Here is a 14,739-nt window from a genome sequence, read left to right as displayed (position 1 = left end):
CAGGTCTCCCTGAAAATAAAAAACCTAACTAAGTCTTTTTCAGAGAAACTCAGGAGAGCTCCCCTGTTAGTGTCCAGTCTCTCTGGGCACAGAATCTAACTGAGGTCTGGAGGAGGGGCATAGAGGGAGGAGCCAGTTCACACCCAGTAAAAGTCTTAGAGTGTGCCCATGTCTCCTGCTTATCCCGTCTATACCCCATGGTCTATGAAGTGTCCACAGCATCCTCTAGGACGTAGGAGAAATGTGTATACCTGAGTATGTAAGTGCCTGTGTGTGTGTATGTAAGTGCCTGTGTGTGCGTGCACCTGTGTGTGTTTGTAAGTGCCTGTGTATGTGTGCACCTGTGTGTGTATGTAAGCGCCTGTGTGTACCTAAGCGCCTGTGTGTGCAGCTATGTGTATGTAAGCGCCTGTGTGTGCGCCTATATGTGTATAACTTAGTATGTAAGCGCCTGTGTGTGCACCTGTGTGTGTATGTAAGTGCCTGTGTGTGCACCTGTGTATGTAAGCGCCTGTGTGTACCTGTATGTGTATGTAAGTGTCTGTGCATGCACCTGTGTGTGTATGTAAGTGCCTGTGTGTGTGTGCACCTCTATGTGTATGTAAGCGCCTGTGTGTACCTGTATGTGTATGTAAGCGCCTGTGTGTGCAGCTATGTGTATGTAAGCGCCTGTGTGTGTGCACCTATATGTGTATACCTGAGTATGTAAGCGCCTGTGTGTGTATGTAAGTGCTTGTGTGTGTGTGTGCACCTGTATGCATATGTAAGTGGCTGTGTGTGTGTGTGTGTGTGTGTGTGTGTGTGTGTGTGTGTGTGTGTGTGTGTGTGTGTGTGTGCCTACAGTATATGTGTATGTGTGTGTGTGTGTGTGTGTGTGTGTGTGTGTGTGTGTGTGTGTGTGTGTGTGTAAGCCATTTTAAATATTCATAGACTGACCTGACACTAGAAAATAGCATTTTCATTGACACCATTTTGTTTTACATTGTACTAACAGTGCATTAGTGTTTCTGGGATACATATTGTATTACCGCAGCGGGGAAGCCCACAGTGAGCTCAGAATGCTAGAGTTTCCGTGATACATATTGTATTACTGCAGCAGGGAAGCCCACAGCGAGCTCAGAATACTAGCGTCACCTGTAGGAAGACAGACCCAGTGTATGGGACATGCTCCATTCTACAGTTTTTAAACACAAACCACCCAGCTGTGGGTGTGAGACAACACCATAAGGGCTATATTCAAATGATCTATCCTATCGCGCCCATAGCAGTCGGGTTTAGATGCATAAAGCAGCTAAACCAGACTAAACTAATGAGCACGAAGCAAAAAAATCAAGTTTGGGTCACTTTTCGCGCATTCAAATTGCCACCCCTGAAGTAGCGAGCTGAAATGATGATATGCTAGCCTGATTTACTACCTTATGCTAATGTGAGTATCCACTCAGCTAATGCGGGGGATTGTGCATGTGCCAGCAGGAACCCACGCCGCCCATTGATCTTCTGCCAGCCGTCATGATTAGCCCCATGCTAGGTGTGAGAGATCCATCAAGAGTCAGGCTTCCCTTCCCTCTAGCCCTGACTCAGAATGACACAGAGCCTATGATACACGCCCACACGTCAGAGAGGTTAGGTGCATTGTCACCTCCGCCTTCACACTGTTCCACAGAAAGATTCAGCAAATTGCGTCCAACTCACAATAGGATGTACAAACACAAAGATGTGTAACTTAGCATCTGCATATGTGCTGTATGCAAACACTGACCATTTGTGTCCACTAAGAGATCTGCGTGACTCAGAAACAGCCCCAAAGTATTTAGACAACACAGAATAACCTCAGTTTTAACATGTAAATACTACTTATGGTAATAATTCTCATTACCGGTTATCTTTTCCTGGGTACATCTGTGTGTATTCAACTCTATACTTTTTGGCAAAAAGCATGAAGGCATTCATTGGTCTTTTGCACTTGTTGGGAGATGTGGCCATCACAGTGCTTGCAGTCCCTGAGCTGTGACTCCTGCCAGTCTTATTATATAGTGAAGTGTAGGAAGTCTGTGGAGATGCACAGTCCTTGCTGTAACCAGATCTCTCAGAGTCTGGGCTGCTTGCGCCTCCATTGGATAGGGAAGCCCGACGCTGACGTGCCATACTGCTTAACACATACACAGCAGAAGAATCCATTGGCGTAAAGTCATAACTGGAAACAAAGGAGATGAGACTAGTTACAGTAGCTACATCTGCTCAATATTAGTACACAAGATTAATAAACATGCCTCAATATTCATACAAGAGACATTTTCCATCAGGAGTTCACTCATCTACTGATTCCAAGGTTTATAAGAACCTAGAAGGACGCATTAATAAATATGCACATTTTATATTCATTTGCCTACAAGAATTAAATAGAGAATAAACTCACAACTTACCTTTTAAATGTATCAAAAACACCAGAATCATCAAAATTTATGGCATCCGGATGTCCAGGAGGTAGACATAGGTCGCCAATGTGGATCTCATAGCAGGGAATGCCATGCTGCACCACCGTGAGACTAGGGTAAAATGATGACCAGCCTGGAATTAAGAACAAAATCACACTGTAAACAACCTGCATAAGAGACATACAGACATATCTTACATTGTTACATGCAGCGCTTTACAGAGAATATTTACATATACACCAGTCCCTGATCCAGCAGCGCTTACAATCTATATTCCCTATATATGTACAGTGTAGGCAGCAGTCATTTTTGGAGTGGTGGAAGAAATTATGGGGGTAATTCAGATCTGATCGTAGATGTGATAAATTTAGCACATCTACGATCACTTGCTCAGAGATGCGGGGGGACGCCCAGCACAGGGCTAGCCCGCCCTGCATGTCTGGCCCTACCACCCCAAAAGGGTGCAAAACCACTGCACAGCGGCAATGCTTTTGCACCCTCTGAGTAGCTCCCTGCCTGCGCGGCTACTGCGCGCTGGCAGGCCAATACTCGCCGCGTCCCGGGTCGCAGCTGCTGCGTGTGACGTCACGCAGCCGCTGCGGGCCGCTTTCCCCCCGCAATGGTCCGGACACGCCTCCGTTGTTCGGACCACGCCCTAACGGTGTTCTGATGCCGTTGGCACGCCCCCTCTTGCCCCACGCCCACCTCATATATTCCCTGTCAATCAGGCAGAGGCAATCGCAGCCCTGAGATGCTTTTAGCGCACCCCACATAGGGATTCAGACTGCGATCGCACAGTCTGAATTAGGCCCAATGTCAGAAGACCACAGAAACCTGGAGAAAGCATACAGACTCAATACAGGTAAGAGCCTGTTTGGAATGGAACTCATGACTCAGTGCTGTGATGCAGGAATGCTCACCACTGTGCTGCCCACTTGCACACAGAAAGAAGCACTGTTTATCCATAGTTTGTAAATGGAAACAACTGATATGAATACAAATATCTAGCAGAGTAAAAAAAGTATAGAGCCAAACAGTGCCTTTCATTAGAACAGTCACGCGGAAAATGATGGGTGCACCTGCATTTTTACCAGTAATATCTGATTAGTACATAGCGAAGATGCAGAAACTGCAGCCAATAGAGTGCACTGTTGGCTACAAAGCACATAGCACACTTTCAAGCATCTGCCCCTTTATACCGTCCTCTGTGGCACACAATCACCACTTTTATTTATTTAAAAAAAAATTCTACCGATGCCTTTGAAAGCAGGGATTACGTTTTAAAGATGGATGGATGGTGGAATAAATACAATTTCACAATAAGAAAATGCATTATCACATACAGATGTGCAATACACTACTGCTGCATCAGCACCAAATATTCCTTCTCAGTGCCAGGACTCAGCATGTGCCAAGCCTCTTTTCCCCCCCGTATATATACGCATCTTAAATCTCAATACGACGTGAAAGAACCACTTCAGGAGATTGCACTGATTAATTTGATATGCAACACTTGTATATCTGTGTGTGACTGAGTCTGTATACAAAGTGCTATCATGCTGCAGCCATGGCTTTTTGTCACGCCAAGTTTTGTTGTGCTTCTTACGTAGACACACAAATATACAAGTGTCGCATATAAACTGAATCAGTGAAGTCTTGTGAAGCAGTTTTGTTGTATCTCTTTGCAATTAAGACACACGTACGCACGAAAAACACATGCGGCTCTCTAGCATCGCATCACGTATTGAGGCTAGGTGTATGATGTCACATCTGAATTCTCATAAAATACCCGACTGAAAGTGGTGTTCCATGTTCACTCAAGAGATTAATCAAGGGTAAATAGTCCATCTGCTAAAATTGTAACACTCTAAATGAGCAAACTCTACTCCTTGGGCTTTTTTTTTTTTTTTTAAATATCTGATCTCACACACAATCTTACATTCTGGCATAATATGAGGATCAGTACTGCATTCTTCCCTTTATAGCAATGTCACACCTTCATGCATGATCGCTTCCAGATCAAGACCATTTACATCTAGCCTCCCTACATGTTAAACAGCCCTTCTAGTCATGCCATGCCATGGTGTGACTCTTTATGTATGACTTTTTCCATTAAAATGCGTCGTATTCAGCTTTATTACATGCACCAAAATCTAAGGTACCATCTAATATCCGTACTAACCTTCTCTTTTGGGACACATATCTAGCATGGTGGTCCATCAATAATAGGATTTTGGTACTTACCAGGTAAATCCTTTTCTTTGAATCCATAGGGGGCACTGGAGTACTCTTGGGATATGGACGGGCTTCCGTAGGAACAGCACTGAATATTTAAATTTAGAACACTCCACCCCCTCCATATCCCCGAGTACCTCTCAGTGTTTTTTACTGAGCCGAACAGGAACTATAGAGAGGTTGACAATGGAGTATTACATAAAACATAACGGACAATATAGAAGTTGACACATAACGTTACTGACAACTAAACAGTTGACACCCTAACCAGCACGTGATAATTTGAACCAGTCGGTGAAAGTGTGTTACCATAAGATCCTCAGAACTCACCACAACTAGGTAAAACTGCTCTGGGTGGGCGTCCAGTGCCCCCTATGGATTCAAAGAAAAGGATTTACCTGGTAAGTACCAAAATCCTATTTTCTTTTTCATCCACTAGGGGTCACTGGAGTACTCTTGGGACGTACCAAAGCTTCCCCCGTGGGCGGGAGAGCTGTTTGGCACCTGTAACACTAGGCGGCCAAAGCTAGATGCTGATGCCGCAAACGTATCAAACTTGTAAAAGCGCACAAACGTGTGCACTGAAGACCATGTAGCCGCACGGCAAAGCTGCGTCGTAGAAGCTCCCCGACCAGCTGCCCATGAAGTTCCCACAGAACGTGTGGAATGAGCTGTTACTGATGTAGGCGGCTGTAACCTAGCATGAAGGTAAGCCTGACGTATGGTCAGTTTTATCCATCTGGATAAGGTTTGTTTAGACGCTGGCCAACCCATCTTGGCAGCATCATAGAGAACAAACAACGTATCCGTCTTACGAACTGAAGACGTTCGGGATACATAAACGCGTAATGCGCGTACCACATCCAGAGTTCCAGAATGTGCTGTCAACACAGGAACTACTATTGGTTGATTGATGTGAAAAGATGACACTACCTTTGGTAAGTAAGCGGGATTCGTCCGAAGTTCCGCTCTGTCATCATGAAACACCAAATACGGTGACTTGCATGACAAGGCACCCAAATCCGAAACACGCCTTGCCGAAGCTAAGGCTAGAAGAAAAATTGTTTTCCAAGTAAGAAACTTTATATCCACTTGCTGTAAGGGTTCAAAATATGAAGACTGTAAGAAATCTAAAACCAGATTCAAGTCCCATGGCGCTGTAGGTGGAATGAATGGAGGCTGTACTCTGAGGACACCTTGGAGAAAAGTGCGTATAGACGGTAATAGAGCCAATCGTCTTTGAAAGTAAATTGACAAAGCAGATACCTGCACCTTTAGTGTAGATAAACGCAGGCCTCCATCTAACCCTGTTTGTAGAAACAACAAAAGGCGGGATAACTTGAAAGATGATGTCGGCAACTTCCGAGCTTCACACCAACCTATATAGGCACGCCATATTCTGTAATAATGAGCTGCCGTAACCGGCTTCCTAGCTCGTAACATGGTTGGTATAACCGAATCTGGACTGCCCTCTCTTCTTAAGAGGGCGGTCTCAACAGCCACCCCGTCAAACGCAGCCGCGCTAAATCGGGGTAAAGGAACGGACCCTGTTGTAACAGGTCTGGACGCAGTGGGAGCGGCCAAGGATCGTCTGCGAGTAGTCCTCGGAGATCCGAGAACCAAGCTCTCCGAGGCCAATGAGGCGCCACTAGTATGACTGTGACAGACTCTCTTTTGATCCGTTTTAGCACCAGAGGGAGCAACGGAAACGGTGGAAACAGATACACAAGACTGTACGGCCACGCGACAGTGAGAGCATCCACCGCCACTGCCTTTGGATCTCTTGTTCTGGACACATACTGGAACGTTTGGTGATTGTGTCAAGACGCCATCAGGTCCACCTGAGGATAACCCCATCTCTGAACCAACATGTGAAACACTTCTGGATTTAATGCCCATTCGCCTGGATGAAAATCCCGACGACTGAGATAATCCGCTTCCCAGTTGTCCACTCCCGGAATGAACACTGCCGACAATATCACCTGGTGGCATTCCGCCCAATTGAGGATACGAGCTACTTCCCGCATTGCCATGCGGCTTCTTGTTCCTCCTTGTTTGTTGATGTATGCGACCGCCGTCGCATTGTCCGACTGCACTTGGACAGGCTGAGAGCGAAGCATGTGCACTGCTTGTCGTAGCGCATTGTAAATTGCGCGGAGTTCTAGGACATTTATAGACAGCAATTTCTCGTGATCCGCCCAGAGACCCTGGAGCTGACAATTTTGAATTACCGCTCCCCAACCTCTGAGACTGGCGTCCGTAGTTAGAATTATCCAATTCCAGCCTCCGAACCGTCTTCCTGCGGTTAAATTGTGTTCCTTGAGCCACCAGAGCAGAGATACTCTTGCCCTTGGCGACAACCTCACCCTGTGGTGAATCTGCAGATGCGAGCCCGACCACTGGGCGAGCACATTCAGTTGAAATGGACGCGAGTGAAGTCTTCCGAACTGAAGCGCTTCGAAAGCTGCCACCATTGTGCCTAAGAGGCGAATGCACAAGTGTACCGACACTGTGCGTGGCTTGAGCACTAATTGTACTAGATGGCGTAGAATTTGTACTTTCTGCTGTGGTAGGTAAATTCTTTGATTGACCGTATCGAGAATCATACCTAGGAATTGAAGGCGTTGAGACGGAATTAGATGTGATTTCTTGAAGTTGACAATCCAACCGTGGTGAACCAGTACATCGTATGTTAGAAGCGCATGTTGGAGAAGTATCTGTTGAGACGGAGCTTTGATGAGCAGATCGTCTAAATACGGAACTATTGTCACTCCCAGGGATCTGAGATGAGCTATCATCACAGACATCACTTTGGTGAATACCCGAGGCGCTGATGACAGGCCAAACGGTAGAGCCTGAAACTGGTAATGTTTCTGGCGTATTGCAAACCGTAAGAATTTCTGATGAGGCTGCCAAATTGGAATGTGTAAGTACGCATCTTTGAGATCTAGCGCAATCATAAATTCCTTTGGCTCTAAACCCGCAATCACCAAACGCAGAGACTCCATTTTGAATCTGTAGTAAGTTACGTACTGATTGAGACCCTTTAAGTTCAATATTGGTCTGACTGAGCCATCCGGCTTCGGCACTACAAACAGACTTGAATAATAACCCTGACCCTGTTGGTGTACAGGGACCGGAATCAAAACTGCTGAATCCAGTAGGGACTGGATGGCAATTTGCAGAACCGTCCTCTTGTCGTCCGACAGAGGCAATCCTGGCTTGAAAAACCGCAGAGACGGAAGACAGTCGAACTCTATTTTGTAACCTTTTAACACTAAATTGCGGATCCACCCATCCGCGGATGTGTGGAACCACGCCAAATGGAACGTCTGAAGGCGTGCTCCCACAATCGGAGAACCGAGATGGGCTGGTAGCCCGTCATGCCACTGGCTTGTCGGTAACCTTAGCGTCCTGGCGAGTTGTGTTGGTTTGTTGGAAACCACGTCCTCGACCACGTCTAGCAGGCGTGGCTGTTCCTCTGCCACGTCCTCGAAAGGGCTGAGGTCTAAAAGATTTGAACGAAGGTCCAGCGTACCTTCTTCTTGATACCGGTGGAGGCAATGGTAAGAAAACAGACTTACCTCCCGTAGCCTCAGCAATCCATGCGTCCAATTCAGGACCAAACAACTTCTTGCCATCGTAAGGCAACGCCTCTATACCTCGTTTGACCTCTGCCTCCGCATGATAAGCACGCAGCCAGAGTGCTCTTCGTGCCGTTACTAGCGACGATGAAATACGAGAAGTGAGCTGACAGACGTCAGTAGACGCTGTGCAGAGATACTCTACAGCCTCAATCATTTGATTTACAAGAAGTATCAGGTTTTCGTCATGTAAAGCAGATTTGAGTTCTGTAAGCCATATTATGAGCGCCTTAGTGACCCAAATGCCAACCAATCCAGGTCTCAGCATCACACCTGCTGCTACATACATGGATTTTAGCATAGTTTCTATCTTGCGATCTGAAGGGTCTTTAAGCGTAGTAGCTGCTGGCACTGGTATGGTTAATTTCTTGGTAAGCTTGGACACTGAAGAATCAACTATTGGTGGATTCTCCCATGTACACGTTACCGAGTCTGGAAACGGATAACTAGACTTAAATCTGCGAGGTATAGAAAACCGTTTATCTGGATTCTGTCGTGTTTCTACTAACATCTGATTAAGAGATTCCGACACAGGAAAACTTATTGGCGTTTTCCGTCGTTTCGTAAATACGACCTGATCATTTGTGAGAGGCTCCTCAGTTTCAGGAAACTTCAGAGACTGACGTACCGCTCTGATAAGATCATCAATGCCGGAACTGTTAAAATCCTCGCCATCTGACTACACTTCGCCCTCCTCACCCTCATCTTGTTCCGTGAGGTCTGGCATGGAATCGTCAGAATGCAACATAGCCGAAACAGGTAAATCATAAGACACATGAAATTTATCCCGTTTACCCAAAATGGATTTGGACCTTACGCAAGGCTGAGACGCCTCCGGTAGTTCTGGCGGTCTCACCCTAGACTCAGATCTTGCCGTTTCCCGCTCCTGACGAGCGGCGGTCAATTCTGATTGTAACCTATCCAGTACATTTACTAACATACCCCACGGAGGGTCCGGTGAGGACATTGGTTGTAACACTGGAGCAGAAATGGTATTCTGAACCGAATTCACAAAACATACTGTACATGTGGTAGTTCCATCCGGTAACACACTGTTACAGACTTTGCAATTATGCTTTTTCGTTTTTGCTGGTGCCTTACTCATTATGGCGACAGACAAAACAATACACAAAAACAGACACTTGCACGACTCAGTAAAATAGCATTAAGGTGTCTCTGTATATATATCTGGCCAAGTGCAGTACACGTGGCCAGTACTATGAAATGTGATCCCAAATTCCCACTAACACCCCTGCGCCTCCGGTGGAGTAGAGATGTAGTACTGGAACGTTCTGGAATCACAGCAGGAAGACACAGGAAGCATGGTTAAAATGGCTGCCATGCTTATACATATAATCACAGTGCATTCCATACTGATCTTATAAACCGTCTCCCTGGCAGCATAAACATCATTATATATATATATATATATATATATATATATATATATATATATGTGTGGCATACTATCAACAGCCTGCTGCTGTCCCTTCTCCCCCCCCCTCGCATCTGCTCCGTAGCGTGCAGTGCGGGCCGGGCATCGGGCACCCCTGTGCCTGAACCTGGAAGACTGGGAGCGCGTGTTAGCGCTATGACTACCGGGCAGCAGCGGATACAAGCGGCGGGCGGAGCATTGGGAGAAGCGGCGGCCGGACCAGACGCGGGGAGCAGATGGGCTGTAAGAAGCGCCGGAGCTGAGACCCGGCGGCCAGAGCAGTTGAGCGGCTACGTTACCCGGCGGCCGGAGCCGCTGCGGCCGCAGTCAGCAGAAAGAAAACCAGCGCCTTCCCCACACGTCGGGACGGCAGCGGAAGCTGACCGCCCCGTTCTCACCCCTCACATACCTGCAATAGTTGTACCGAGTCTGGAAACGGTCTGTGATGAGGCTCCGACGGGGCTTCTTAGTAAGCGCCGGCCAGCCTGCAGGAAGTGTGTGTGTGGCTGTGAGGGAGCTCTTTCAGAGAGGCCCGACACGCCCCTGCTGCTATCAGCAGCTGCACTATCCCTGACCCTCCTTTTGGAAGGGGGAAAGGGATGTATGAAATTTAAAAATAAAAATATTCAAAGTAATTGTGACCTGAGCCACAGAGCTGTTACTACTTCGAGCACAGAAAAAACACTGAGAGGTACTCGGGGATATGGAGGGGTGGAGTGTTCTAAATTTAAATATTCAGTGCTGTTCCTACGGAAGCCCGTCCATATCCCAAGAGTACTCTAGTGACCCCTAGTGGATGAAAAAGAAAAAGCCCTTAATAGGAACCCGTCACACTCTAACATGATCCCGTTTTGTGGGAACCCTTGTTTCTCACCCCTTTTGGACAATGTTGGTTATCTCATATGAAAACATAAAGGCATCATAATTATTAGAGATGTAGTTGATCCAGGAGGCAATGTAATGTCTTATGCCCAGCTAACAGAGAGGTATGGTGTGTCCCGTTCTGATTTTTTCATGAATCTTCAGGTACGACATTATGTGCAATCTCTACCACCACCGAGAGTAGCAACTACAGATCATGATCCACTGTACATGCTCCTAACTAAAACAACCAAGGAATCGTATAAAACCAACTAGCTCTACAGAGACTTACTACCAGTAGATGTAGGTAAAACCTGGTCTCCATTAATTCTTCAATGGTCTAAAGATTTATCAACCTCTTCGGTACCAAATCTCTTTTTACAATCTCTTCCAACAATCTATAAAGCTCTCTAATCGGCTAGATTGCAAAAAGTGCACTTAAACTTTTTGCATAGGGCTTATATATCTCAGGGGCAGAGACGGCACATGGTCCCTGAGGAGACAGGCAGTTGCCCTAAATGTAAAGCCCCTTTGGCCCTTTTTTGTCAATGTCCGAAGTTACAAAAATGTTGGCATAAGGTTTTATATTTAGTCAATTCTATTTTTCATTCTTATTTCACATTTATACCAGAGGCTCTTCTAGCACTACATTTTGATAAATGAAACCTGCCACCCTCGATCTTCAAATTTTCCTCTCTACTTGTAATTCTTACTCTAGCTAAGAAAATAATCTTAACCCATTGGGTTTCCAAATCGCCCCCACGTTTGGAGCATGTACAGTCGGCACTATTATCCACCAGATGTAGACAGAAATATAATTAATTTCTTTTTATAAAAAATGGTCAATGTTTATTGATCATTTAGGAATCTCCACGCAGTTACATATAAAGAAATGATTTGACTCAGACCCGAGTTATTGCTTAAATTTGTCCATTCTCTTACGATAACACTCAGATTTTTACCACGCTATCAAATGTCCTTACCTCAAGAGGCCTCGCCTTTACCTTCCTTTACCTTTATCAATTCCTCACTCCTTCCCTCCACCCCCCCCCCTTGTCCTAATAACTGTTATAGTTTTATGTTACTTTTTTTTTTTTTTGTATATCACTTACATTATTTTCACTGTCAGAAGATAATCATATTTAGGTTGTTTATAATGTCGTGTAAGATGGGTTCCAAGTTCCTTTGGTTCTACTGTTGTCCTTTCTCATAAAATGGATACGTGTGATCATGGTCATAAAGGAGGACCTCTACTACCTCGCCATCTTTTATTCCCTTTTTTGGACATTTACTTATGGGATCACGCATTAACTCTTCTTGTATTTCTAGACACGCTTACTATTGTTATTCCATGATAACTCTGAAGTTATTATAGGTGAAACTTACATTACTCTCTGTCAGTGAAATTATGTGTTATTTCATACTTGGTACTGTTTGTTATCTTGAAAATCCAATAAAGTCTTTACATTTTATTTTTTTTTAAAACAGGATTTTAATACCTACCGGTAAATCCTTTTCTCATAGTTCGTAGAGGATGCTGGGGTCCATTTCAGAACCATGGGGTATAGACGGTTCCGCAGGAGCCATGGGCACTTTAAGACTTTTCAGGGGTGTGAACTGGCTCCTCCCTCTGTGCCCCTCCCCCAGACCTCAGTTATAGGTACTGTGCCCAGGGAGACAGACATTTCGAGGAAAGGATTTACTTTTATACTAATGGTGAGATTCACACCAGCTCACACCTCAACCATGCCGCACAACATGGCATTCAACATAACACACGCCAACAGGCATGAACCATTTACAGCAACATGCTGAAAACAAATGTAACACACTTGTGTAACCAACTGAACAAAACTGCAGGTAAAGTATGCACTGGGTCGGGCGCCCAGCATCCACTACGGACTAGGAGAAAAGGATTTACCGGTAGGTATTAAAATCCTGTTTTCTCATACGTCCTAGAGGATGCTGGGGTCCATTTCATGACCATGGGGTTTATACCAAAGCTCCAGTATGGGCGAGAGAGTGTGGATGACCCTGCAGCACCGTTTGACCAAACTTGAGGTACTCATCGGCCAAAGTGTCAAACTTGTAAAATTTAGCAAAAGTGTTTGACCCTGGCCAAGTAGCTGCTCGGCAAAGTTGGAATGCCGAGACCCCCCCGGCAGCCGCCCAGGACGAGCCCACCTTCCTAGTAGAATGGGCCTTCACAGCCGTAAAATGAGCGTGCTGAATCGTACCTCTAATCCAGCGCGCAATAGCCTGCTTAGAACCAGGACACCCAATCTAGCTGGGAGCATACAGGACAAACAGAGCCTCTGTTTTCCGTAACCAAGCTGTTCTTGCGACATAAATCTTCAAAACTCTAACTACATCTAGAGACTGTGACTCAGTGAAAGTGTCAGTAGCCACTGGCACCACAATAGGCTGGTTTATGTGGAAGGACAAAACCACCTTTGGAAGAAATTGTTGACGAGTTCTTAACTCTGCCCATCTTCATGGAAGATCAGGTAAGGGCTCTTGTGAGACAAGGCCCCCAACTCAGACACCCGCCTTGCGGATGCCAAGGCCAAACGCATCACCACTTTCCAAGTGAGAAAACTTCAATTCTATCTCCTGCAGAGGTTCAAACCAATCTGATTGAAGGATCTGCAACACCACATTAAGGTCCCATGGTGCCACTGGAGGCACAAATGGAGGCTGGATGTGCAGAACCCCTTTCACGAACGTTTGAACTTCTGGAAAGGAGGCCAATTGTTTTTGAAAGAAAACTGATAAGGCCGAAATCTGGACCTTGAATGACCCCAATCTAAGGCCCACATCCACACCAGCCTGCAGAAAATGGAGAAAACGTCCCAACTCAAACTCTTCCGTAGGAGCCTTCTTGGATTCACACCGGACACATATTTTCTCCAAATACGGTGGTAATATTTAGACATTACTCCTTTCCTGGCCTGAATAAGAGTGGGGATGACTTCCTTGGGAATACCCTTTGGGCTAGGATCCGGCGCTCAACAGCCATGCCGTCAAACGTAGCCGCGATAAGTCTTGATACACACACGGCCCCTGCTGTAGTAGGTCCTCTCGAAGAGGAAGAGGCCGAGGATCTTCTATGAGTAACTGCTGAAGATCTGGATACCAAGCCCTCCTTGGCCAGTCTGGGGCAATGAACATTGCTCAAACTCTTGTTCTTCTTATTATTTTGAGAACTTTTGGAATCAGTGGAAGTGGAGGGAAAACATATACCGACCGAAACACACACTGGGTCACCAGCGCATCCACTGCTATTGCTTGAGGGTCTCTCGACCTGGAACAATATCTTTGAAGCTTCTTGTTTAATCGAGATGCCATCATGTCTACTTGAGGAACTAACCAAAGACTTGTCACCTCTGCGAAGACTTCTTGGTGGAGGCCCCACTCTCCTGTATAGAGATCGTGTCTGCTGAGGAAGTCTGCTTCCCAGTTGTCCACTCCCGGAATAAAAATTGCTGACAGAGCTCTTACATGTCTTTCTGCCCAGAGGAGAATCCTTGTCACCTCTGCCATTGCCGCTCTGCTTTTCGTTCCGTCTTGCCTGTTTATGTACGTGACTGCTGTTACATTGTCCGACTGGATCTGCACGGGATGATCTTGAAGAAGATGTACCGCTTGTAGAAGGCCGTTGTAAATGTCTCTCAATTTCAGAACGTTAATGTGAAGGCATGCTTCCTGACTTGACCATTTTCCTTGGAAGCTTTCCCCCTGTGTGAAAGCTCCCCAGCCTCGGAGACTTGCATCCGTGGTTATAAGGACCCAGTCGTGAATCCCAAACCTGCGTCCCTCTAGTAGGAGAGAACTATGTTGCCACCACAGGAGCGAAATCCTGGCTTTGGGGGACAGGATTATTCCAGTGCATGTGTAGGTGGTATCCGGACCACTTGTCCAACAGGTCTCAGTGGAATACTCTTGCATGAAATCGGCCAAACTGTATGGCCTCGTAGGCCGCTACCATTTTCCCCAACAACCGAATGCATTGATGGATCGACACGCTTGTTGGTTTCAATATTTGTTTGACCATTTTCTGGATTTCCAGAGCCTTTTGCACTGGAAGAAATACTGTCCATACTTCTGTGTCCAGAATCATCCCTAAAAA

The 14,739-nt window shown here is 45.9% G+C and overlaps 1 protein-coding gene across 1 annotated transcript in view; it reads right to left on the bottom strand.

Annotated features, from left to right (window-relative positions):
* Positions 1–14,739, bottom strand: part of HBP1 (HMG-box transcription factor 1) — a 164,696-nt gene that overhangs the window by 38,545 nt on the left and 111,412 nt on the right. The window contains exons 8-9 of the mRNA XM_063927061.1: positions 2,424–2,568; positions 1,877–2,194 (exon numbers count right to left, since the gene is read on the bottom strand). Coding sequence (XP_063783131.1) covers positions 1,877–2,194; positions 2,424–2,568 — 463 coding nt within the window. The remainder of the gene's footprint in view (positions 1–1,876; positions 2,195–2,423; positions 2,569–14,739) is intronic.

Source organism: Pseudophryne corroboree, chromosome 6 (assembly GCF_028390025.1).
Source record: "Pseudophryne corroboree isolate aPseCor3 chromosome 6, aPseCor3.hap2, whole genome shotgun sequence".
Classification (NCBI taxonomy): domain Eukaryota; kingdom Metazoa; phylum Chordata; class Amphibia; order Anura; family Myobatrachidae; genus Pseudophryne; species Pseudophryne corroboree.
Note: the sequence above shows the minus strand (reverse complement) of the source record. Positions and strands in the feature narration are given on the sequence as shown.